The sequence below is a fragment of the Melanerpes formicivorus genome, unplaced genomic scaffold (assembly GCF_026170545.1).
Source record: "Melanerpes formicivorus ecotype bairdi unplaced genomic scaffold, bMelFor1.0.p_v2 SCAF_34, whole genome shotgun sequence".
Classification (NCBI taxonomy): Eukaryota; Metazoa; Chordata; class Aves; order Piciformes; family Picidae; genus Melanerpes; species Melanerpes formicivorus.
The window spans coordinates 3,233,941-3,257,976 of NW_027142386.1; the positions used below are offsets into that span (position 1 = coordinate 3,233,941).

General features: G+C 64.5%; 2 protein-coding genes across 10 annotated transcripts; both read left to right on the forward strand.

Annotated features, from left to right (window-relative positions):
• Nucleotides 1–7,418: 7,418 nt before the first annotated feature.
• Nucleotides 7,419–23,894, forward strand: DMTN (dematin actin binding protein). 8 transcript variants are annotated; one of them, XM_068156496.1, is made up of 17 exons: nt 7,422–7,913; nt 14,781–14,844; nt 15,133–15,189; nt 16,093–16,167; nt 16,800–16,955; nt 17,102–17,146; nt 17,554–17,662; nt 17,780–17,836; nt 18,122–18,277; nt 18,389–18,498; nt 18,607–18,712; nt 19,303–19,367; nt 19,456–19,504; nt 20,291–20,346; nt 20,545–20,604; nt 21,486–21,566; nt 21,703–21,903. In XM_068156496.1, the coding sequence occupies exons 3-17, from the start codon at nt 15,172–15,174 to the stop codon at nt 21,814–21,816; spliced, it is 1,257 nt and encodes a 418-aa protein (XP_068012597.1). In that variant the 5' UTR covers nt 7,422–7,913; nt 14,781–14,844; nt 15,133–15,171; the 3' UTR covers nt 21,817–21,903. The 8 variants fall into 8 exon arrangements, with proteins under 8 accessions (XP_068012599.1, XP_068012595.1, XP_068012597.1 ...); XM_068156497.1 differs by lacking the exon at nt 20,291–20,346 and adding an exon at nt 15,796–15,953 and having other exon boundaries at nt 7,425–7,913; nt 21,703–23,894; XM_068156498.1 differs by lacking the exon at nt 17,102–17,146 and having other exon boundaries at nt 7,419–7,913.
• Nucleotides 22,600–23,894, forward strand: LOC137450216 (uncharacterized). 2 transcript variants are annotated; one of them, XM_068156521.1, is made up of 2 exons: nt 22,600–23,311; nt 23,345–23,894. In XM_068156521.1, exons 1-2 carry the CDS (start codon nt 22,674–22,676, stop codon nt 23,607–23,609), a joined length of 903 nt encoding a protein of 300 aa, XP_068012622.1. In that variant the 5' UTR covers nt 22,600–22,673; the 3' UTR covers nt 23,610–23,894. The 2 variants fall into 2 exon arrangements, with proteins under 2 accessions (XP_068012622.1, XP_068012621.1); XM_068156520.1 differs by having other exon boundaries at nt 22,600–23,221; nt 23,255–23,894.
• Nucleotides 23,895–24,036: the final 142 nt, after the last annotated feature.

Sequence of the window (24,036 nt, forward strand, 5' to 3'; positions counted from 1 at the left end):
CGGCCCCGGGACTCAGCGGCCGGCGCCGGCCCGAGCCCTGCCGGCTCTGCCCTCCTCATCCTCGGCCTCTGGGACTCGCCAGGCTCTTCTCCCGGCGCTCTCCAGCGCTGGTTCCTATCCACTGCCCTGGCTGAAGATGCTCTGCTTCGATGCTCCTCTTGGGCGTCGTGAACAGGGTGAGGAGGGCATGGGTGGCTAGAGCCCCGCTGGGGTTACTGCATCCTTGGAGCATCCCCTGGGACCCACCAGGAGAGGCTCTGGGACCCACCTCAAGCATCCCCTGGGACCCACCAGGAGAGGCTCTGGGACCCACCTCAAGCATCCTCTGGGACCCACCTCAAGCATCCCCTGGGACCCACCAGGAGAGTCTCTGGGACCCACCTCAAGCATCCTCTGGGACCCACCTCAAGCATCCCCTGGGACCCACCAGGAGAGTCTCTTGGACCCACTTCAAGCATCCCCTGGGACCCACCAGGAATGTCTCTGGGACCCACCTCAAGCATCCTCTGGGACCCACTTCAAGCATCCCCTGGGACCCACCAGGAGAGTCTCTGGGACCCACCTCAAGCATCCTCTGGGACCCACTTCAAGCATCCCCTGGGACCCACCAGGAGAGTCTCTTGGATCCACCTCAAGCATCCCCTGGGACCCACTTGGACAGTCCCTGGTACTCAGCTGGAGAAGTCCTGCTCCCCCCCTTCACCACCTAGTGCCTTTGCCCACATCCCTTACAGACTTATCCTCATGCCATCAAGGACTAGGACCCCCCCTGGACACATTCTCACCCACCCCTCCCTTGGCCCCATCTCTCCCACCAGAATGGGATGGAGATGCCATGCCCATGCCTGGGCTCAGCAGCATGCTGTGCCCATCCCTGTGAGGGGCAGCAGGGCACTGTGGGCAGCCAGCTCTGTCCATCATGGGGAGGGGGGTGCCCGGGCACACAGACCCTGGGCTCAGCACTTGTATCCCCATGGCCTTGGGGGTCTCTGTGTTATATTTTGGTGGGGGAAAGTCTGTGCCCTCCCCTGGTGCTCCTGGTGGCATGGTAGGTGCCTGCCAGGCTCTGCTGGCCAAAGAGAAGCCACCCTTAGGTGCCTGGCCCTGGGTTCAACTGGTGCCAGTCAGTTTTAGGTCTAAACACTTAGAATTTGGAGCTTGTGTGAAGGAGGAAGCCCCAAGGCAAATAAAGATGAGTGTGCAGGCTGCTGAGGCCTGGGGGAGTTTTCATTCCTGTGCCAAAGCTTTGCCAACCAGCTCTGTGCCTGCTGGGATGGAGGGCACCCAGCCCCCCCCCCGGCACAGGGTGTCCTCACCCACCTGGGGTGCAGGAACCTGGTGACTGGGGAGAGAAGTTGCCTGGCAGGAGGATGGAGGTGGGTGCTGGAGGGGAGTCTGTGGCACCCAGCCCTGCCTGTGCCACTCAGTCTGTGCTCTGGAGGTGTTCCTGGCATCCTGAGGAACAGGCACCTTGGGGTGGTACCTGCTGCTCCTCCCCAGGGCATCCCCCTTGGGGTGGTACCTGCTGCATCCTGGTGGGCAGAGCATCACCCTCATCCTGGCACCCAGAGTGCCACCTACAGTGCCACTCAGAGCATCCCCCTTGGGGTGGTACCTGCTGCATCCTGGTGAGCAGGGCATCATCTGCAGCCTGGCACCCAGAGTGCTACCTACAGTGCCACTCAGAGCATCCCCCTTGGGGTGGTACCTGCTGCATCCTGGTGAGCAGGGCATCACCTTCAGCCTGGTACCCACAGTTCTCCCTTGGGGTGGTAGCTGCTGTGCCTCCCCAGGGCATCCCCCTTGGCATGGTACCTAGCATGGGACCTGCCCTTCTTCCTCAGGACACTGTCTTTGGTGTGCCACCCAGCATGGTACCCTCAGCTTCTCCCCAGGGCATCACCCTGGCCTTGGTACCCAGCGTGGTGCCCACTGCTCCTCTACAGGGCAGGATCCCCACAGTTCCTTCCACCCAGCACCACCAGCTCACCCACCCCGCTTCGGGCACCACCCAGGCTGTGTGTGTGTGTGTCCCCCTCCCCTCATTCCCATCGCCAAGCTCACTGCCCCCCAGCCCACCCCACCGCCCCCTCCCCATCCTTCCTTTCCCCTGGGACAATGCCCTGGGAGGGAGGCGGCCGGCGGCCGGCGGCGGGGAGGTGTAAATCCCTCCCCCGGGGCTCTCCCGGCCCCTACAAAGCCCTTCCAGCAGAATGGGGGGGGGGGGGGAAAGCACGGGGAGGGGGTCGGCAGGGGGAAAATTATAACAGTTTGAGTTCAATGGAGCCTCAAAAAGCAGAAGGGGAAATGCAACACCCAGCAATTAGTGCCCAACAATGCCCCCGGCCGCCGCCTGCCCAGGTGTGGGGGGCAGGATTTAGGCACAGCAACCAGGGGCTGGGTTTTTCCCACCCCCTCCTCACCTCCCTCCCCACTTCTCATTTCCTTTACCCGCCCCCCCCAAACCCCAATTCCTCCTTTCTGCAGGAATTTGAGGCGGTTTTGAAAGGAGAAGGCTCTGAGAAAGGAACCGACTGGGGCTGGACCCTCCCCTAACCCCTCTGCCCCCTCCTCAGTTTAGCCAAATCTTCAAAGGTGGAGGAGTTCCTTTTATGTAATCCCTGCTTGAATCATTTCTGCTTTTGCCCCCCTCCCCTCCCCATCCTTCCCCCCTCCCCTCCTTCTCTTCTCCTTCCCAACCCCTTCCTCTCTTTTCTTTCAGGGTTGTGGATTTTTGGTGGGTTCCCCCCACCCCCTCCTTCTTCCTCCCCTCTCTTTCTTCTCCACCTCCCCGGATAGAAAGGGTTCAGAAGTGTGAAGTCCTTTTTAATTATGGCCAGGGAGAAGGAGAGGGAGGGGAAAGGAGAGGGAGGGGAAAGGGGGGGGTGGTGGTGGTGGAAACAACCCACCCCCCAAGAAAAAACTCCCCACCCCACCCCTCATGCTGCTTCTTTCTTGTGTTTTGAGGTGAGACCTGGGGCCGAGGGCTGGAGGTGGGGACAGGAATGTCCCTCTGTGCAGAAAGTGCACTGGAGGGTGTCTCACCCCCACCACAGCCTGCCCAGCCTTTCCCAAGGCTTTGCTTTCAAGCTGCAAGGGGCTGCAAAGGGGGTTAGGATGGGGGGGGAGGCGGGGGGGAAGGGGGAATGTGCAGCCAGAAAGGGCAGCCCCCCCCCAAAAGCCATGACCTCAGAGCAAACAACTCGATGCAGAAGTGATAGATGCCAGCCACCCACACCCCTCCCTGTGGTCTTTGTGCCCCACAGTGTCCTGTCCCTGTACCCCACAGTGTCCTGTCCTTGTACCCCACAGCACCCCAGTCCCATCCTCCTGACCCACAGTGTCCTGTCCCTGTACCACACAGCATCCCAGTCCTGTCCTTGTGCCCCACAGTGTCCTGTCCTTGTGCCCCACAACAACCCAGTCCCATCCTCCTGACCCACAGTGTCCTGTCCTTGTACCCCACAGTGTCCTGTCCTTGTGCCCCACAACAACCCAGTCCCATCCTCCTGACCCACAGTGTCCTGTCTTTGTACCCCACAGTGTCCTGTCCTTGTGCCCCACAGTGTCCTGTCTTTGTACCCCACAGTGTCCTGTCCTTGTGCCCCACAACAACCCAGTCCCATCCTCCTGACCCACAGTGTCCTGTCTTTGTACCCCACAGTGTCCTGTCCTTGTGCCCCATAGTGTCCTGTCTTTGTACCCCACAGTGTCCTGTCCTTGTGCCCCACAGTGTCCTGTCTTTGTGCCCCACAGTGTCCTGTCCTTGTGCCCCACAGTGTCCTGTCCTTGTACCCCACAGTGTCCTGTCCTTGTGCCCCATAGTGTCCTGTCTTTGTACCCCACAGTGTCCTGTCCTTGTACCCCACAGTGTCCTGTCCTTGTGCCCCACAGTGTCCTGTCTTTGTACCCCACAGTGTCCTGTCCTTGTGCCCCACAGTGTCCTGTCCTTGTGCCCCACAGTGTCCCTATACCCCACAGCATCCCAGTCCTGACAGAAGGGGGTGGCCAGATCTGACCTGGGGGCACCACTGGGGTGGCAGGGACTGGTGCTCCCCGGGACTTGGGTCACATTCAGGGCTGCTGGCACTGGGGTGATGCCCCCTGCAAGCCCAGCAGCCCTGCAGTGGGGCACAGGGGCAGTTGAGGAGGGACACAGGAGCTGCATCCTCCCCCAGGGGCTGTTCAAACGCTCCTTGGCCACATCTGCAGAGCGCTGAGGCTGAAGGACTGCTCCTGCTCATCCTCCATCCCTCAGTGAGGCTGAAGGCTGCTCCTGCTCATCCTCCATCCCTCAGTGAGGCTGAAGGCTGCTCCTGCTCATCCTCCATCCCTCAGTGAGGCTGAAGGCTGCTCCTGCTCATCCTCCATCCCTCAGTGAGGCTGAAGGCTGCTCCTGCTCATCCTTCTTCCCTCAGTGAGGCTGAAGGCTGCTCCTGCTCATCCTTCTTCCCTCAGTGAGGCTGAAGGCTGCTCCTGCTCATCCTCCATCTCTCAGCAAGCTCAAAGGATGCTCCTGCCCATCTTGCATCACTTGGTGAGGCCAAAGGCTGCTCCTGCACACCCTCCATCACTTCATGAGGCTGCAGGCCGCTCCTGCACATCCTCCCTCCCTCAGCGAGACTGGAGGCCCCTCCTGCACATCTTCCGTTGCTCCTTGAGGCTGAAGGCTGCTCCTGCACATCCTCCCTCCCTCAGCGAGACTGGAGGCCCCTCCTGCACATCTTCCGTTGCTCCTTGAGGCTGAAGGCTGCTCCTGCACATCCTCCATCCCTCTCTGTCTCCAGCGGGCTGGGCGGGAGGCGGTCGCTGTGGCAACGCGCGGTGCTGCGCAGGGAGGATGCTGGGCATGGCTCCCGGACGGGCTGAGCTGCCTGCGGCAGGCCATGGGCTCCCGTGAAGGTAGGGCCCTGCTAACCTCTGCCCTGCGCCCCCCCAAATACCACCCCCCCACCCCCGCACGGCAGAGCGCCAGCAGCTGCCTGGGCACTGGAGGGCACCGCTGGGCTAAGGGGCGCAGCTGTGGGGCTGGCAGGCACAGGGTGGGCTGCGGGCAGCGCGGCCGGGGGTTGGCTTGGGGGGGTCGGGGGGGGGGGGGGCGCGGCGGTGTGTGCTGCCCACTTGGTGCAGGAGAAGTGCATTTCCGACTCCTCCCTTTCCTCCTGCCCCCTCCCTCCCCCCCACCCCCGGGTGCTGGCTTGGTGGGGTGGGGAGGGGGCTGTGCCCACAGCGGGTGCCACAGCCAGTTCAGCAGCCCCGGGCGCAGGTGGCAGCCACCGAGCAGCCGCTGCGGTGTCTTCATGCTTGAGAAACTGGGTTAGACTTGGGGCGGGGGGGGGGGGAAGAGGCAGCTACAGTCTCCATTATTCATGGGCACAGCCCCTGGGGGGGCTGCTGGAGGGGGCTGGGGCCGGCAAAGCCCCCTCAGAAAGGAGTGGGGTGGGGAGGTGGGGAGGGGGGCTCGGAGCAGCGTCTCAGGGCTGAGGCTGTGATGCTTCCAGGCTAAGGACTCAGGCTGGCCCTGGCACCAAAGGGCCTGGCTGTGCATCCCCTTGGGGGTGCATCCCTGGGGGGGTGTACCCCTGGGCATGTGCCACCCCCAGATGTGCATTCCCAACCCCCCCCCCCCCCCCCCCAGACATTCATCTCTGGACAAGTCTCCCTGGACCTGCATCTCCCCCACCCAGATGTGCATCCCTGGGTATTTATCTGCCCCAGATGTGCATCCCTGGGTGTTTATCTCCCCCAGATGTGCATTCCTGAGCACGTACACCCCCACCCCCTCCCCAGGCTGTGGATCCCTGGGTGTGTCCTCCCCTGGACCTGCATCCCCTCCAAATGCCCATCCCTGGGCATGCCCTCCTGGGCCAGCATCCCCCTCCCCCTCCTCCCCAGATGTGCATCCCTGGGTGTCTGCCCCTCCAGATGTGCATCCAGCAGGTCCAGCAGCCCTCAGTGGAGCCAGGAGGGAAACTGAGGCAGTGAAGAGGCTGTGGCTCAGCACTGGGGAGGGGACCCAGAAGCGTTGCTGCTGTCACCAGGCATCTCCTCCCACACAGACCCAGGAATAGACTCCAGCTCGTGCTGCTGCAGCACCCACGCAGCCCCCGGGGGGGAGGGTCCACCCATGACACCCATCCCGTGGGGGAGACAGGAGTGCCCCGCCCCCAGCCCCCTCCCCAGCCCCACTGCTGAGCTCTGGGGTCTGTGCCTCGGGGTACAGACAGTCCCCAGTGGCCCCCAGCGGATGGGAGGGGTCAGGGTGGGGGTGGGCAGAGGCTCTCCCTGGCAGCGCCCAGGGGCAGGGCAGTGTCTGCAGAGGGCAGGGGGTGATGGTTGGCAGAAGCTCAGCGCCTCCCAGGTCCTTACTGGGCTCTCTTGGACCTGGAGACAGAAATTGCTGCTCCATTCCCCCCTCCCCCCTCCCTGTGCAGCTCTCGGAGCACACCCCCCCCGCCCCCCCCCAAGCCACCCTGGAGATGAGGCTGGATGGAGGTGGGGGTGCCATCCTCACCCACCACTCCGTGGGGTGCTCAGGCCCCTTGCTCAGCACTACAGGGCTGGGGAGGGGCGGGAAGGGGTGGGAGGGGTGTGCTAAACCCTCAGCTGTAGGTAGGGCTGGGGAGGGGTGGGGACAGTGAGAGGTGGAGCGGGAGGGGGGGGGGGGTTGCCATCCTTACCCCCTCACCACTCCATGGGGTGCTCAGCCCCCTTGCTCAGCACTGAAAATCTTAGGTAGGGATGGGGAGGGGGGGTCTAAACCCCCAGCTTTGGTTAGGGATGGGGAAGGGGAGGGGGTCTAACCCCCTAGCTGTGGTTAGGGATAGGATTGGGGGGGGAGGGGGAGGGGATATCATCCCTATTTAATAACAGCCGGAGGAGGGGGTGCCACCCTCAACCCCTCCCCCCCCACACACTCCATGGGGTGCTCAGCACTCCAGAGCTTGGTCGTGGGGGGGTCCAAACCCCCAGCTGTGTGTAGGTATTTTGGGGGGGGCAATAAGATCCCTGTTTGATTTGCAAAGAGGAGCTGGAGGAAGGGGTGCTGGTGACACCCCCCCCACTCCCCTACCCCCCCACCCCCACCCCCCCCACCCCCATTCCAAAGCCCTCTCCAGGCTATTCCTGGCAGTGGAACAAACTGCTTTTATTGGTGTTTTGCTCCCTCTTTGTGCCGGGTAGGAGCTGGTTGGGGTTGGGGGGTGGGTGTCGAGGTGTGTGTGTGGCGGGGGGTGTATGGGGGGTGTATGGGGGGGGGGGGAGGTGAAGCGAGCGTGGAGCGGCGGCGGCGGGGAAGCGAATTTGCTTCGTCATGATGCCGCTTAATTCTCCTCTTGTTGGGAAAGAGCCTGAGCCAGCAAGCGGAGAGGCAGAGAGAGGAGGGAGAGAGAGTTGCAACCCCCCCACACCCCCCACACCCCCCCACCACGTAACCCACCCAACCCTAACCCTCTTCTTCCCCCATCCTTCCATCCATCCACCCCCCGAGGTGCGGGCTGGGGTTATCGGAGCGGCGCGGAGCGGCTGCTGGGCTCGGGAGATAGGAGCGGAGCTGCCTGCCCCTGCTGCCTGCCGCCTGCCGCTCCTGGCCGCCCTGCGCTGCCCGCCCGCGCCCGGCGCTCTGCTTCACCCTGGCTCCCAGCTGCCGGCGGCGCTGCGCTGCTCCGGCTTCCAAAGCCAAAGCTTTGGGCGACCCGGCGACCAGCGTGGGCTTTTGGTAGCCCACTCCCTCCCCCCCCCCCCCCCCCCCCGCCACCACCCCAAAAAACCCACCCCGATCCAAACCCCCCAGCGGAGGAGGCCAAGGGGGTCATCGGCGTCATTCTTCTCCTCACCATCCTCCTCCTCCTCCTCCTCCTCCACCCACCAGCTTCCCCGCGGCTGGAGGAGGGATGAGGCGTCCCCATCTCTAGGTGAGTGTCGTCCTCTGCCTGGTGGTGGTGGCACAGGGCGGGGGGGGCACGCCGTTTTTCTAGGGGGGAGGGAGGGGGTCACTTCGCGGTGGTCGCCATATCGCTCGCTGCTTGTTTCCCCCCCGCTCCCTCCTGCGGTGCTGCTGCTCCCCCCCCCGCTCTCTTCCCCGGCTCTGCGGAGTCCCCTGCTCCTTTGGCGAGGGGGTTGGTGGCAGTTGGGGACAGCTCGCGTGTCGTCGTCCTTCCCCCCCGCCAGGTCTTCAGCGGGGGCTGTGGCAATGTCCCCTCCCCACTGGCTGCCCTCGGTGGGGGCGTTGGGGGGGGGGGGGCCTGCAGGGCGGTGACCCGAGGCAGGGACATGGAGGCTCTGTCGCTGGGGGTGGGGGGGAGGAGGCTGTACGCCCCCCCGGGACCCCCACTCGTGTCCCCTCCATGGCAGCACGATACTCCCAAGCACTCCAATTCACCCCCTCCCTAGCCCCCCCCAGCAGGGGCTGTCCTCCTGCCCTGGGGACACTGCCCTCAATGTACCCCCATGGTGTGGGGGTGACCTGAGCAGCTCAGCCAGTCCCAGCCCCACTTGTGGAGTGACTTTGGGGGGTCTCAGCGTTGTTGCTGGTCGGGGGGGGGGGGGGGGGGCACATCCATCCCACTGCCCCCCCTGGCCCAGGCTGTGGCAGAGTTTGATGCAGCCTGGTGGAGTTGTGGCAGTCAGGGTCCTGCCATGGGCAGGGGATTTTGGAGCCCTCCCCCAACTCCAATCCCGTCCCAGAAGTTTCTCTTGGGCCCTTCCAGCCCCACTGCCATGGGGCATCATGGACCTAGCTGGGCTGGGGGGGGAGGGGAGGTATTTGGGGTGCAAAACCTGCTCCTCCCTAGCCCTTGACCGTGGTGTCCCGAGGTGTCCCTTGCCCGCGGCAGGGGGTTTGGAATTGGCTGAGCCTGGAGGTCCCTCCCAACCCTGACAGTGCTCTGATTCTCGGATTCTACGGATGGGGTCAGCTCCGTGGTGGGGAGGGGTCAGCTCCGTGGTGGGGAGGGGTCAGCTCCGTGGTGGGGAGGGGTCAGGTCCTGCCTGTGGGCATGCAGGGCTGGTGGGCAGGCAGGGCTAAACCCAGCCTCTCCCAGGTAGACCTGGGCCACCAGCTGCCACCTCAGCGAGCCCCTGCCCGTATCCCACTGTCCCAGTGCCCTGCCAGGTGGGTGCCTCACCCTGCTGGCCCCAACACCTGGCACCAGGGTGCCCAGGGACCTGCCAGCCCAGGGTGCATTACGCAGAGCAGCCCCTGGGGTGCAGCCCGGCGCTGGGGGCTGGGGGTCCCCTTGGAGGCTTGGGGTGGGGGATATCATCACCCAAGCTGTGCTGGGAGCCCTGGAGGGTCGTGGCCTCCCCACACCCCCCCCTCAGCAGGTCCCTCCCGGCCCCTCCGCGTGCAGGATGAGCAGGCTAATCCCACTCTGATCCCAGCTTAGGTGCCACGTGAGCTGCTGCCCAGAGAGGGCTGCAGCGTGGCCATCAGGGCGGGGGGGGCAGACGTGGGCACCCCCACCATGAAGCTGTAGGGTGAGGGCCAGCACATCCCTCCTCTGAACTCACTGAGGGGCTTGGAGATTCCTGGTACGGCTGGTGGCCAGGGGAGCAGCTGGGTTGGCCCAAAAGCCCTCAGGTGGGAGGCAGAGAGGTGGCAATGTCCTCTGCACCTCCATCTTCATCCCAACACCATTCCCATCTCTGCCTCCATCCTTACTTTCATCCCCATCTCCATTCCTATCTCCATCCTCGTGCCTGTGTCATCCCTATCTCCATCCTCATCTCATCCCCACCCTCATCTCCATCCTTACCTCCATCCCCATTCATCCCCAACTCCACCTCTGTCCCCATCCTTATCTCCCTCCTTAGCTTCATCCCCACCCTCATCTCCATCCTTACCTCCATCCCCATTCATCCCCAACTCCACTTCTGTCCCCACCCTCATCTCCCTCCTTAGCTTCATCCCCACCCCCATCTCCACCTCCTGGATGGGGTGGGTGGATGACTCCTCTCTCCCCCCTTCCCCACCCAGGGAAACCGAGGCACAGAGCTGCCTTATGCCCACGGGGAGGGACACTGGAAGAGTGCACCTTGCACCCCAAGGGATGGAAAAATCCCAGGTGCTGGCAGCTGGTGGCTTTTAAGGCCACCGAGGTGTCCCCTGTGCCGGGCAGGGTGCGGCGGCCCGGAAGCAATGGGGCTGTCGATAGCCAAAGGGTCGATGCCTGCTGCCGGGCGATGCCCTGGTGGGGATGGCAAGGACAAGAAAGAGGACAAAGGAGGAACCGGACACCGGTGAGACGCGGGTGGGGGCCCCACGTGCTCCCCGCTGCGATCGAGTTGCCGGTGGGGCCCCCACGGGTGGCCCTGCCTCGGTTTTTCCCCGGTGGGAAGGGAGGGAGGGATGGGGAGGATGCTGCTGGCCTCGCCCGTGCTGTTTGTTTGGGGTTGGGAGGAGGAGGAGGAGGAGGAGGAGGAGGAAGGGGAGGGCAGGGCTGGACCGGGAAGCACCGGACGCCGTTCCCAGGGCTGGCGGGAACCGTCTGTTCGGGGAACTTGTGACCCCAGCCTGTGTGTCCCCCCACCCCCACTGCCCCCAGCTTCGGTGCTGGCAGGGAGCCGGGGACAGCTGTGGCAGCGGCAGGATGCCCATGCCCAGCGCTATGGCAAGGGCATAGAGCCGGCAGTGAGGAGGAGGAGGAGGAGGGAAAAGGCAGGTTCGAGGGGTCCCTGCCTGCTCCCCCCCGCCCCGGGTACAGGGGGTTCCGTACAGCCTGGCCCCCCGCGCCCCGCCGCTGATGGCTTTGGCGGCTGTGGAAGCTCCGATCCGGATTTCCTCGGGGTGGGGAGGAGGGAACTGGCCTCTTCCCGCGGCAGCAGCCGCTCCGGCTCCCCCCACGGGCTCCCCCTCCCTGCCCAGGGATGTGCCACGCAGGGCGGGGGGTGCCCAGCACCCCTCTGAGCCCCTACCAGCGCACGGCTTGTCCGTCCGTCCGTCCCTCCCGCCGCCCTTCCTCCATCCCTCCCTCCCTCCCCAGCGCCTCTCTCGCCCCGCTCCTGCCAGGGGTACCCTCAGCATCACTTCGGGAGGGGGATGGCGGTGATAGTAACCCCACCCCCTCCCCCTCCCTTCACCTCACCTCACTTCCCATCAGCCTCCCGAGCAGGCAAATCCCAAACACGCTCCCGTGCTGCCCTTATCTCTGGGAGCAAGGGATGGTGCTGGGCACCTGCCAGCCAGGGCTTGCAGGGGAGATTGGAGGTTGCCATGGGCAGCGAGGCTGCCGGCGGGGCGGTGGCTCCCTGCCTGCAGCAGATAAGATGTCCCTGCGTCCCCCAGCTTTGGGGGGGAGGGACGACACCCAGACAGACAGACAGACAGAGCAGGTTTGAGCTGCTTACGCAGCCCCGACGCCCTCTTTGCCGACCCTTCGGCTCCATCCTGGCATCTCTCTCTGCGCTCCCTGCTTCCAGCTTGTTTTCCCTTCCCCACCAGCATCCCTGTCCACCCACCCCCACCCTCCCACCACCTTCCTTCCCTTCCTCTCTCCTCTTCCATTTGCCATCTCATCCATCTCCCTCGCTGCCAACACCACCCTGTCCTCAGTGCCCTCCCACCACCCCCCAGTGCCCTCCCACCGCCCCCCAGCGCCCTCCCACCACCCCCCAGTGCCCCCCTGGCTCTGCCCCTGGAAACTGTGAGCTCATGGGGGCAAGGGTGGCAGAGGCTTGCCCGGACAATGCTGCCTTGTACCAGGCTGGGTGGTGCCCACCCCACCAGCAGCCAGCCCCTGGCAGCACTGGGAGCTGCTAGCTGAGGGTGGGAGGGGGTCAAGCTTCCCAGTGCTCCAACTGGGAGTTGTTTGTGGCAGGGTGGTCTCAGAGGAGGGGGTGAGGCCTTCATGGAGCAGTTCAAGTGCTTGGCAGATCCTCCTTGTCCTGGCTTGACCCTCGTCAGAGCCTGCCAAGGCTGGTACCTGATGCCAGGCTGGCTGCTGGCAGCTGGAGGATGCTCCAAGCTCTTCCCTCATCATCTTCTTCTTCACCTTCCCAGGGAGGTGGTGGAGTCCCCATCCCTGGAGGTGCTCTAAAGCTGTGTAGATGTGGTGCTGAGGAACGTGGCTTAGGGGTGGGCTTGGTAGAAGGCTTCATGGTTGGACCCCAGGATCTTCCAGGTCTTTTCCAACCTGAATGATTCTCCATCTCTCCATCCCACCCGTGCTGGGAGCCATGGGGCTGGGGTGGTCAGCAGGGGCTGGGGGGGCTCCAGGCATGGTGGCATCTCCCCACACCTCTGTCCAGGGTGTTTGGGGTGGAACCATCAAGGCTTTGGAGGGTTCCAGGCATGGTGGCATCTCCCCACACCTCTGCCCAGGGTGTTTGGGGTGGAACCATGAAGGCTTTGGAGGGCTCCAGGCATGGTGGCATCTCCCCACACCTCTGCCCAGGGTGTTTGGGGTGGAACCATCAAGGCTTTGGGGGGCTCCAGGCTGCTCTTGTTGGGGTTGCCTGGGCTGGATGAGGTTTTCCCAATGCCCCCCCCCCCAGTCCTCCCCCCCCAGCTCTGAAAGGAGAAGCTGGGAGGAGAATAGGGAATTTTCCCCTTTGTGTGGGTTTGAAAGCTCAGAGAGGAGGGCTCAGGCCTGGCGGGGGGGGAAGGTTGGGGTTGCAGGATGCAGGGCAGGGGTGGTGGCTGAGCACAGCACTCCCTGTCCCGCTGCTGCTGGAGCCTTCTCGAGGCCACTCACTGGCTGGCAGGGGGACAAAGAGCTTCATTACCTCTGCTCTGCTTGCCAGCCCTCGTCAGCAGCCAGCAGGCAAGCAGGCACAGCAGGAGGACGAGGCTGGAGGTCCACCAGGGAGGTGGTGAGGAGGTGATGAGGGAGGTGGTGGGGTCAGCATCCCTGGAGGGGCTCAGGAAACCTCTGGCTGTGGCACCTGGGGACAGGGTTTGGTGGCCATGGTGGTGCTGGGCTGCTGGCTGGTCCCTGGAGGGGTTCAGGAAACCTGGGGCCAGGGTTTGGTGGCCATGGTGGTGCTGAGCTGATGGTTGGACCCTGGAGGACTTTGGGAATCTGTGGCCAGGGTTTGGTGGCCATGGCGGTGCTGAGCTGATGGTTGGACCCTGGAGGGGTTCAGGAAACCTGGGGCCATGGCACCTGGGGCCAGGGTTTGGTGGCCATGGTGGTGCTGGGTTCCTGGTTGGACCCTGGAGGGGTTCAGGAACCTGGGACCAGGGTTTGGTGGCCATGGTGGTGCTGGTTGGACCCTGGAGAGGTTCAGGAACCTGTGTCCAGGGTTTGGTGGCCATGGTGGTGCTGGTTGGACCCTGGAGGGGTTCAGGAACCTGGGGCCAGTTTGGTGGCCATGGTGGTGCTGGTTGGACCCTGGAGGGGTTCAGGAACCTGGGGCCAGTTTGGTGGCCATGGTGGTGCTGGGTTCCTGGTTGGACCCTGGAGGGGTTCAGGGACCTGTGTCCAGGGTTTGGTGGCCATGGTGGTGCTGAGCTGATGGTTGGACCCTGGAGGGGTTCAGGAGCCTGTGTCCAGGGTTTGGTGGCCATGGTGGTGCTGAGCTGATGGTTGGACCCTGGAGGGGTTCAGGAAACCTGGGGCCATGGCACCTGGGGCCAGGGTTTGGTGGCCATGGTGGTGCTGGGTTCCTGGTTGGACCCTGGAGGGGTTCAGGAACCTGGGACCAGGGTTTGGTGGCCATGGTGGTGCTGGTTGGACCCTGGAGAGGTTCAGGAACCTGTGTCCAGGGTTTGGTGGCCATGGTGGTGCTGGTTGGACCCTGGAGGGGTTCAGGAACCTGGGGCCAGTTTGGTGGCCATGGTGGTGCTGGTTGGACCCTGGAGGGGTTCAGGAACCTGGGACCAGGGTTTGGTGGCCATGGTGGTGCTGGGTTCCTGGTTGGTTCCTGGAGGGGTTCAGGGACCTGTGTCCAGGGTTTGGTGGCCATGGTGGTGCTGAGCTGATGGTTGGACCCTGGAGGGGTTCAGGAGCCTGTGTCCAGGGTTTGGTGGCCATGGTGGTGCTGAGCTGATGGTTGGACCCTGGAGGGGTTCAGGAAACCTGGGGCCATGGCACCTGGGGCCAGGGTTTGGTGGCCATGGTGGTGCTGGGTTCCTGGTTGGACCCTGGAGGGGTTCAGGAACCTGGGACCAGGGTTTGGTGGCCATGGTGGTGCTGGTTGGACCCTGGAGAGGTTCAGGAACCTGTGTCCAGGGTTTGGTGGCCATGGTGGTGCTGGTTGGACCCTGGAGGGGTTCAGGAACCTGGGGCCAGTTTGGTGGCCATGGTGGTGCTGGGTTCCTGGTTGGACCCTGGAGGGGTTCAGGAACCTGGGACCAGGGTTTGGTGGCCATGGTGGTGCTGGGTTCCTGGTTGGTTCCTGGAGGGGTTCAGGGACCTGTGTCCAGGGTTTGGTGGCCATGGTGGTGCTGAGCTGATGGTTGGACCCTGGAGGGGTTCAGGAGCCTGTGTCCAGGGTTTGGTGGCCATGGTGGTGCTGAGCTGATGGTTGGACCCTGGAGGGGTTCAGGAAACCTGGGGCCATGGCACCTGGGGCCAGGGTTTGGTGGCCATGGTGGTGCTGGTTGGACCCTGGAGAGGTTCAGGAACCTGTGTCCAGGGTTTGGTGGCCATGGTGGTGCTGGTTGGACCCTGGAGGGGTTCAGGAACCTGGGGCCAGAGTTTGGTGGCCATGGTGGTGCTGGGTTCCTGGTTGGACTGTATGACCTTGGAGGCCTTTTCCAAGCCAAACAAGTCCATGACTCTATGGCCACCCTCTTGGCACCCTTGTGAGCCAGCATCACCTCTCTGCCTCTGTTGCAGGAGCAGCCCCAGAGCCCCAGCCTGGCATCAGCACCCAGAGGGATGTGGAGCCACAGAGGCAGTGGTGAGCTGGGGGTGGGGTCTGGCATGTACCCAACACCTCCTCCCCCTGGCCCAGGGCGCACCCAGAGCTCTTTGGGCATCTCAGGGATGGTGACACCCCCTGGCAAGCCTGTCCTGCTTGCCACCTTGTGCCAGCCTTGTGCCACCTTGGGGTATGGTGCCCAGGAGGGCTGCTGGGCTCAGCCCCATGGCAGGAGGGCGATGGAGCTGGGTACCAGTGCCCTTGGGGTGGTCTGTGCCCACCCTGGCAGTGCCCTGACACCCCCTGTCGTGTCCCCCCCCCATGCAGGACCCTGTGACTGACACAACCTCTCCAGCCCACAGCTGAATGGAAAGGCTGCAGAAGGTAAGAGGGTGGCATGGCAGGGGGATGGGGGTTGGCACACTGCTGGGGGTATGGGGTAGAGTGCTGGGGGTTCACTGCTGGGGGGCATAAGCAGGGGGCTGGGGGTTGGCATATTGCTGGGGGCATGGAGTAGGGGTGCTGGGAGTTGGCACATTGCTCTGGGCATAGGCACACTGCTGGGGGCACAGGACAGGGTGCTGGGGGTTAAAATGGTCCTGGGGGCACAGGGTAAGGTGCTGGGGAGACAGGACAGGGTGCTGGGGGCACAGGACATGGTGCTGGGGGTTAAAATGGTCCTGGGGGCACAGGACATGGTGCTGGGGGTTAAAATGGTCCTGGGGGCACAGGACAAGGTGCTGGGGGTTAAAATGGTCCTGGGGGCATAGGACAGGGTGCTGGGGGTTAAAATGGTCCTGGGGGCACAGGGTAGGGTGCTGGGGCACAGGACAGGGTGCTGGGGGTTGGCAGGGTGCCGGGCGGCATAGGGAAGTGGGGAGCCCTGCACCTAGGCAAGGCACGGAGGAGTTGGTGGCCAAGGACTTCGGCAGAGTCACCCTGGGATGCCGCTAGCAGGGTCCTGCCTTCCTCCTCCTCCTCCTCCCCCAGTCCAGCCTGGCAGCACCACCTAGTGGCATCGTGTCCCGGCCAAGCCGCTGCCAGCTCCCGGGTGTCCCCTGCCCTGAACCACAGCGCTGCAGCTAAGGAGACCCCGGCGCCCAGCCAGACATAGCCCAGCCCCGAGGAGGTTTCTGTGCCCCGCCGAGGTCCATGGGGCGACAGGGGTGTCCCCGGGACCCCCTCCCCTCTCGTGGCCTTTGGGATCCTGCCCACGGACCCCGAGGCCCTTCCTGGGCTGCTTGTGCCGAGGAGGAGGTTTGCTGAGGTCTCCTCTCCTCCTTCCAGCAACCACTGACCTCCCCTGGGAGCGTCTGCTCCTCCCGCGGCTCCAGCGTCCCGGGATCGCCCTCCAGCATCGTGGTAAGAGGTGGCTGACATCTGCCCACCGCATCCCTCCGCCCCTGGGCTCAGCAAGTGCCTTCCAGACCTTCTCCATCACCCCAGTGGGGCCATGGAGGCATCCCTGGGCTCAGCAAGTGCCTTCCCAAACCTCCCTCACCCCAGTGGGGCCATGGAGGCATCCCTGGGCTCAGCAAGTGCCTTCCCAAACCTCCCTCACCCCAGTGGGGCCATGGAGGCATCCCTGGGCTCAGGATAAACCTTCCCAAACCTCCCTCACCCCACTGGGGCCATGGAGGATGCATTCCTCTACCCCTGGGCTCAGGATATACCTTCCCAGACCTTCTCCATCACCCCAGTGGGGCAATGGAGGCATCCCTGGGGTCAGGAAATGCCTTCCCAGACCTCCTCCATCACCCCAATGGGACCATGGAGGATGCATTCCTCCAACCCTGGACTCAGCAAATGCCTTCCCAACCCTTCTCCACCACCCTAATGGGACCATGGAGGATGCATTTCTCCATCCCTGGGGGCAGGAGGTGATTCCCAGCCCTTCTCCACCACCCCAGTGGGACCATGGAGGATGCCAGCCCTCCTCTGCCCCAGGCCCTTGCTCTTCACCCCAAGCTGAAGCTGTTTCTGCTTCTTTCCAGGCCAAAATGGACAACGAGGTTCTGGGCTACAAGGACCTGGCTGCCATCCCCAAGGACAAAGCCATCCTGGACATCGAGAGGCCTGACCTGATGATCTATGAGCCCCACTTCACCTACTCCCTCATGGAGCACGTGGAGCTGCCCCGCAGCAGGGAGGTGAGGATCACCGCCAGGGGGTCGCCCCCTGCCCCCCCAGGGGTGTTTCAGGGCTCAGTGGGGGGCAGCCAACCCCCCTCTAGAGGGAGGAAGGGCAGAGGGTAGGTGTGGGGCTGCTGGCTGAAATCCCTTCTTGCCTTCTACAGAGGTCCCTGTCCCCCAAATCCATCTCTCCTCCTCCATCTCCAGAGGTGAGCAGCCACAGGGCACGGCCCCAGCTCTGGGATGAAGGGGAGGGGGCTGCAGGGATGGGGATGGTGGTGGGGATGGTGGTGAGGGTGGTGGTGGTGGTGATGGGATGGTGGTGATGGGATGGTGGGGATGGTGGTGAGGATGGTGATGATGATGATGATGGTGGTGACAGTGATGGTGATGAGGATGGTGGTGGTGGTGATGATGGTTGTGATGGTGATAGTAGTGGTGATGATGGTGATGGAGGTGATGATGGTGATGGTTATGATGATGGTGATGATGGTGGTGGTGGTGGTGGTGGTGATGATGATGGTGATGATGATGATGGAGAAGAGGAGGAAGATGAAGGGTTGATGCCAAGCCCCCAGGGGCTCCCTTCTCACCAGCCCCACTCCCCTCCCCCCAGGTGATCCGGGAGTGGCTGGAGAGCAGGACCCCCAGCGGCGCCCCCCAGGCCCCCTCCCGCCAGGGCAGCAGCTCCACCCGCAGCAGCGTGCAGCACTTCCACCGCCCCGGTACGGACCCCCCCCGGCCCCCTGACCCCCCCCCCAACCCCAGCTCAAACCCTTCCCGCAGCCCCCAGCTCCCCAGCCCCTGCTCCCAGCCCCCGACTCCCTGCTTTATCCTTCCAGAGACCGACACCACCGAGCTCAACATCTACAAGAAGCCTCCGATCTACAGGCAGAAAGGTGGGGGGGGGGAGAGGGGGAGGAGGGTGCGGGGGGGGGGGGAGGAAGGTGTGGGGGGGGGGAGGAGGGTGAATGAGGTGGGGAGGAAGGTGCGTGAAGGGGGGAGGAAGGTGCGGGGGGGGGAGGGAAGGTGCGTGGGGGGGGAGGAGGGTGCGTGAAGGGAGGAGGAGGGTGCGTGAGGTGGGGAGGAAGGTGCGTGGGGGGGGCAGAGGTATCGCGGGCTCCGGGGGGGTCTGTTCCACGGCCCCCAAGGGTGCTGCCTCAGCTCTTCCGTGTGCCCTGCAGACCACCCCCACCCCGCCGCCCACCACGGGAAGCATCTCATCGAGGATCTGATCATCGAATCCTCCAAGTTCCCCGCGGCTCAGCCCCCGGACCCCAACCAGCCTGCCAAGATCGAGACCGACTACTGGCCCTGCCCCCCCTCCCTGGCTGTCGTGGGTAGGTGGGGGGCTGCGCTGCGCCCGGAGCGGGGGTCCTCTCCCCGCTCCCCCCCCCCCGCCTCGCCTCGGATGGCCGGGAGGGAGGTAACCTCCCCCTTTCCCCCCGCAGAGACGGAGTGGAGGCGGCGGATGGCCTCCAAGCGAGGCGAGGAGGAGGAGGAGGATCTGACGGAGGAGATGAAGAACCTGCGGGAGCTGCAGAGGCAGGAGCTGAGCAAGGTGGAAGGGGGGGAGGGGGGAGAAGGGAGGCAGAGCGGGGGAGGGGGCAAGCAGCCTGCCAGGGCTCGGGGTCCTGCTGCCACCCAACCCGTGTCCCTTCCCCCCCAGGTCACCTCCAACCTGGGGAAGCTGATCCTGAAGGAGGAGATGGAGAAATCCCTTCCCATCCGCAGGAAAACTCGCTCCCTGCCCGACCGGACCCCCTTCCACTCCTGTGCGTGGGCAGCCTGCCCCCTGCCGGCCCCTGCCTGCCCCTGCTGGCCCCTGCCTGCCCCCCCTGCCTGCCCCTGCCTGCCCCCCTGCCGGCCCCTGCCTGCCCCTGCTGCCCCCTGCCTGCCCCTGCCTGCCCCTGCTGGCCCCTGCCTGCCCCTGCCGGCCCCTTCCAGCTCCCACAGCCCTGCCTCCCCCTGCCTGCCCCCTGCCTGCCCCTGCTGGCCCCTGCCTGCCCCTGCCTGCCCCTGCCGGCCCCTGCCTGCCCCCCTGACGGCCCCTGCCTGCCCCTGCCAGCTCCCACAGCCCTGCCTGCCCCCATCCACAGGAAAACTCGCTCCCTGCCCGACCGGACCCCCTTCCACTCCTGTGCGTGGGTTGCCTGCCCCTGCCTGCCCCTGCCTGCCCCTGCCTGCCCCTGCTGGCCCCTGCCTGCCCCTTCCAGCTCCCACAGCCCTGCCTGCCCCCTGCCTGCCCCTGCCAGCTCCCACAGCCCTGCCTGCCCCCTGCCTGCCCCTGCCAGCTCCCACAGCCCTGCCTGCCCCCCTGCCAGCTCCCTGCCTGCACCTCTGACCATCTCCTGCTCTCTTGCAGCCCTGCACTCCAGCAGCTACAAGAGCTCCTCGCTGCCAGCCTCTGGCAGAAGCACCCTCACCCGGGTGAGTGGGCAGGCAGCTGCCAGGGCTGGGCCTGGGCTGGGCCCTGGGGGTGGCACCACTCTGACTCTGTCCCTTTGTCCCCTTGCAGCTGCAGTCAGCAGAGTTCAACTCTGCAGGCAGTGAGAAGAGCAGCCCAGGTGGGCACCAACCCCCGGGGCTTGGGCATGACCCTGGGCTGGGGGACCCTGGCTGGGGGGGGTGCTAAGGGGCTGGGGGACGTCCCAGGGGGTGCAGGGATGCCCCTGGGGGGAGGTCCCCAGGGATGGGGGCTGCAGAGATGTCTCAGGGGTTACAGGGATTGGAGATGCAGGGATGGCCCAGGGCAGACAAGGATGTCCTGAGGATGTCCTGGGGGATGTGAGGAGGTCCCCAGGGGTGGGAGATGCTCAGGTCACAGAATCACAGAAGTGTCAGGGCTGGAAGGGACCCCAAGGCTCAGCCAGTTCCAACCCCCTGCCATGGCCAGGGACACCTCACACCACAGCAGGTTGCTCACAGCCACATCCAGCCTGGCTGCAAACACCTCCAGGCAGGAGGCTTCCACCACCTCCCTGGGCAACCTGTGCCAGGCTCTCACCACCCTCAGTGTCTCAGGGGATGCCCTGGTGGATGTGGGGATGACCCCAGGGCTGGGGGATGCTCAGATGTCCCAGGGGATGCCCTGGGGGATGTGGGGATGAGCCCAGGGCTGGGGGATGCTCAGATGTCCCAGGGGATGACCCCAGCAATGGGGGGGATGCCTGCAGGGACCCCCCAGGGGATGTGGGGATGGCTCAGGAGAGGGGACAATGCCCCCAGGGACGGGATGGGGATGTCCTTAGGGATGGAACATAGCTGGGGCTCAACAGAGGGTGGAAACCCAGGGGAGGATGTTGGGGGGAACACAGCAGGGGGGGTCCCCAGAGCTCCTCTCTGTCTTCCAGGCCTGCAGGTGAGTGCAGAGCTGGCTGCTGGTGTGGAGAGCCACCAGGAGGGTGATGTATGCTGGGACCGGGGCTGGGGGGCACAGGCACTTGGGACCACCTCTGTGATGGGGCCCTGGATGGGGGAACTGGAGGTGGGGAGGGTGGGGGTGAAGGGGGCCTGGAGTCCATCCCCTTGGCCACAGTTTGGGGAGGAGAGGCAGGGGAGAGGGGGAGGGTGGGGGTCACACTGACATCAGGCTTTGCCCCCCCAGAATGGTCAGCGTGGGCGCATGGACAGAGGCAACTCCCTGCCCAGTATGCTGGAGCAGAAGGTGGGTGGGGCTGGGGAGGGGTGTGGGTGGGGCTGGGGAGGGGCGTGGGTGGGGCTGGGGAGGGGTGTGGGTGGGGCTGGGGAGGGGCGTGGGTGGGGCTGGGGAGAAGGAGCTTGGTTGGGGCTGAGGGGAGAGCTTGGATGGGGCTGGGGGGAGAGCTTGGATGGGGCTGGGGGGAGAGCTTGGATGGGGCTGGAGGGGAGAGCTTGGATGGGGCTGAGGGGAGAGCTTGGATGGGGCTGGGGAGAAGGAGCTTGGATGGGGCTGGGGGGGGAGAGCTTGGATGGGGCTGAGGGGAGAGCTTGGATGGGGCTGAGGGGAGAGCTTGGATGAGGCTGGGGGGAGAGCTTGGATGGGGCTGGGGAGAAGGAGCTTGGATGGGGCTGGGGGGGAAGGAGCTTGGATGGGGCTGGGGGTAGAGCTTTGGTGGGGCTGGGGGGGAGAGCTTGGATGGGGCTGGGGGGGAGAGCTTGGATGGGGCTGGGGGAAGAGCTTGGATGGGGCTGGGGGTAGAGCTTTGGTGGGGCTGGGGGGGAGAGCTTGGATGGGGCTGGGGGGGAGAGCTTGGATGGGGCTGGGGGGAAGGAGCTTGGATGGGGCTGAGGGGAGAGCTTGGATGGGGCTGGGGGGAGAGCTTGGATGGGGCTGGGGGGAGAGCTTGGATGGGGCTGAGGGGAAGGAGCTTGGATGGGGCTGGGGGGAAGGAGCTTGGATGGGGCTGGAGGGGAGAGCATGGATGGGGCTGGGGGGAAGGAGCTTGGATGGGGCTGGAGGGGAGAGCTTGGATGGGGGAAGAGCTTGCCCAGGGCTGGGGGGAAGCTCGGATGGGGCTGTGGAGGCGCTGGGGAGAGGGTCTTACAGCACCCCCCACCCCCTTGCAGATCTACCCCTACGAGATGCTGATGGTGACCAACCGCGGCCGTGTGAAGCTCCCTCCCGGTGTGGACAGGACCAGACTGGAGGTAGAAGCGGCACCGGGAGCCTGGGACTGGGGGTGGGGGAGGCAGAAATGGGGAGGGGGAGGGGGGCGGAGAGGAGACTACAGGCAGCCAGCACCTCCTCACCTTCCTCTTTGCCTCCCCCTCCCCCCTCCGCCAGAGGCACCTCTCCCCCGAGGATTTCCTGCGCGTCTTCGAGATGCCCCCCGAGGAGTTCAGCAAGTTGGCCCTCTGGAAGCGCAACGAGCTGAAGAAGAAAGCCTTCCTCTTCTGACTCCTCCTCCTCAGCCCCCGGCTCAGCCCCTGGCACGCCGTCTAGACCCCTCCCTCCCCCCTGCCTTTTTTTTCCCCTCTCCCAAAGCCCGTTCCCTCCTCCCCTCCCTCCCCCCAGCTCTGCTCCTCCCCTCGCTCCTCTTGTAGGCAAAGGGCTCGGGGCGAGGGGGGGGAGGGTGAGGGGGGGGGGGCCTCAAAGCTGCCCTTCCCCCACCCAGCGATGGGGCTGGGGGCAAATCCTGCCCCGCAGTGGGCACGGTTCAGCTCAGAGGGGAGATGTTGGGGGGGAGGTCTGTGCTGTGTGCCCCCTCCCCTGCTCTCCCCACACCTCAGCCGTGCTGGTTGGGGGGGGGGGGGGGGGGGAAGCTTCTTTCAGTTGGCAGTGGAGAGATTTCCCTCCTCCCTGGGGGGGGGCAGCAGCCTCTGGTGCCCTTCTGACACCCAGCCCCCCCCCGGGCTGCCTCTCTGTGCCCTCACACCTTCACCCCACGATGTGGGAAGAGCCTGGGGAGGGAGTACCTCACTGCCAGGCTGGTGTGCCCCCAGCATAACCAGGCCAGCAGCCCCCCCCCCCCCTTTTAACACACACACAGAGCTCCCCCCCCCCCCTGCTGTGCCAACAGCAAGGACCCCAAGGACACCACTGCCAACACCTGCCTGGCACCAGGCTGGCAGAGGGCAGGGCTGGGATGCTGGGGAGGAGCATAGGGTGGGGGTCCCGAGGTGGGGGGGGCGGATCCTAGGGCTGCTGATGCATCCAGAGTTGGGGAGGTGGGAAGGGGGGGGCAGGAGGGGCAGCTGGGTACAGGGGTGAGGAACTGGGGCAACAAACTGGGCACTGGGGCAAGGAACTGGGTGATGAACTGGGCACCGGGGGGCAATGAACTGGCTGAATGGGGGGGGGGGGGGGAGAGGGATGTTGTGTCCCATTCCCCCCCCCAAAAAAAGGAGCAGAGCCCAGCTCAGTGGGCACCACAGCTGCCAGGGGGCTGGGTGAGGACTGCCTGGCACCCCCACAGCCATGCAGGGCAGGGCTCAGCAGCGGGCAGCACCTTTCCCTTTCTCACTCTCAACCCTTCTTCGGGGCACAGGTTTTTGGGCAGGACCCCCCCTCTGCACACCACTACCACTTCCCCCTTTTCCCTCCCTCTCCCCAAAATCTACTCCTCTCCTTCCCCAGGCTCCTTGAGTTCTGATTCCAGACACTTCCCAGACACTTCCCAGACACTTTCCAGTCACCTTCCAAACACTTTCCAACCACTTTCCAGCCACCTTCCAGCCTCTTCCCAGCCACTTCCCAGCCACTTTCCAGCCACCTTCCAGCCTCTTCCCAGCCACTTCCCAGCCACCTTCCAGCCACTTCCCCCAGTGACCTTCCAGCCACTTCCCAGCCACTTTCCAGCCACCTTCCAGCCTCTTCCCAGCCACTTTCCAGCCACTTTCCAACCACCTTCCAGCCACTTCTCCCAGCCACCTTGCAGCCACTTTCCAGCCACCTTGCAGCCACTTTCCAGCCACCTTCCAGACACTTTCCAACCACATTCCAGACACTTTCCAACCACCTTCCAGCCACTTTTCCCAGCCACCTTCCAGCCACCTTCCAACCACTTTCCAACCACCCTCCAGCCACCTCTCCCAGCCACCTTCCAGCCACTTTCCAGCCGCTCAACCTTGTCGGGATGTAAAGAATGTAATTTATTGGGGTCGGGGAAGGGGGTGGGGGGTGGGGTGTCAGGGGGATTGGGGGAGGGGTGGGAATCACTGGGGCTCATTCTTGCCTTTCACTGCTACTGACCAGACACACACCAAAACAAAGCAACCCACCGAAGGCCACCACATCTATAAATAGCTATAAATAAGGGTCGGTTTCGGGGGACTGAATTCCGAAGTGATTTCACTTTCTCTCTCTCTCTCTCTCTCTCTCTCTCTCCTTTTCGGTCTCGATTCCTTCTGTTTGTTTGTTTTGGAGTTGCTGGCGCCGGAGAAACCGCCTCGAGAGCGATGGAGTTGATTTGGTTGTCTTTGATTCGATTTCCGTTGGGTTTATTTTTGCTTACAATTAAAGGTGAAACGGCTTTAGCCAGGCTCGGGGCTGCTCTTTTTCCTCCCTTAATCCTCCGTCGCCCCACCCCCGCCCCCGTAAGCGCGGCCCCAGGTCCCTGCAGATGGCGATGGTGCTCCGAGGAGGATGCGAAACTCTCTTCCCCCCCCCCCCCCCCCC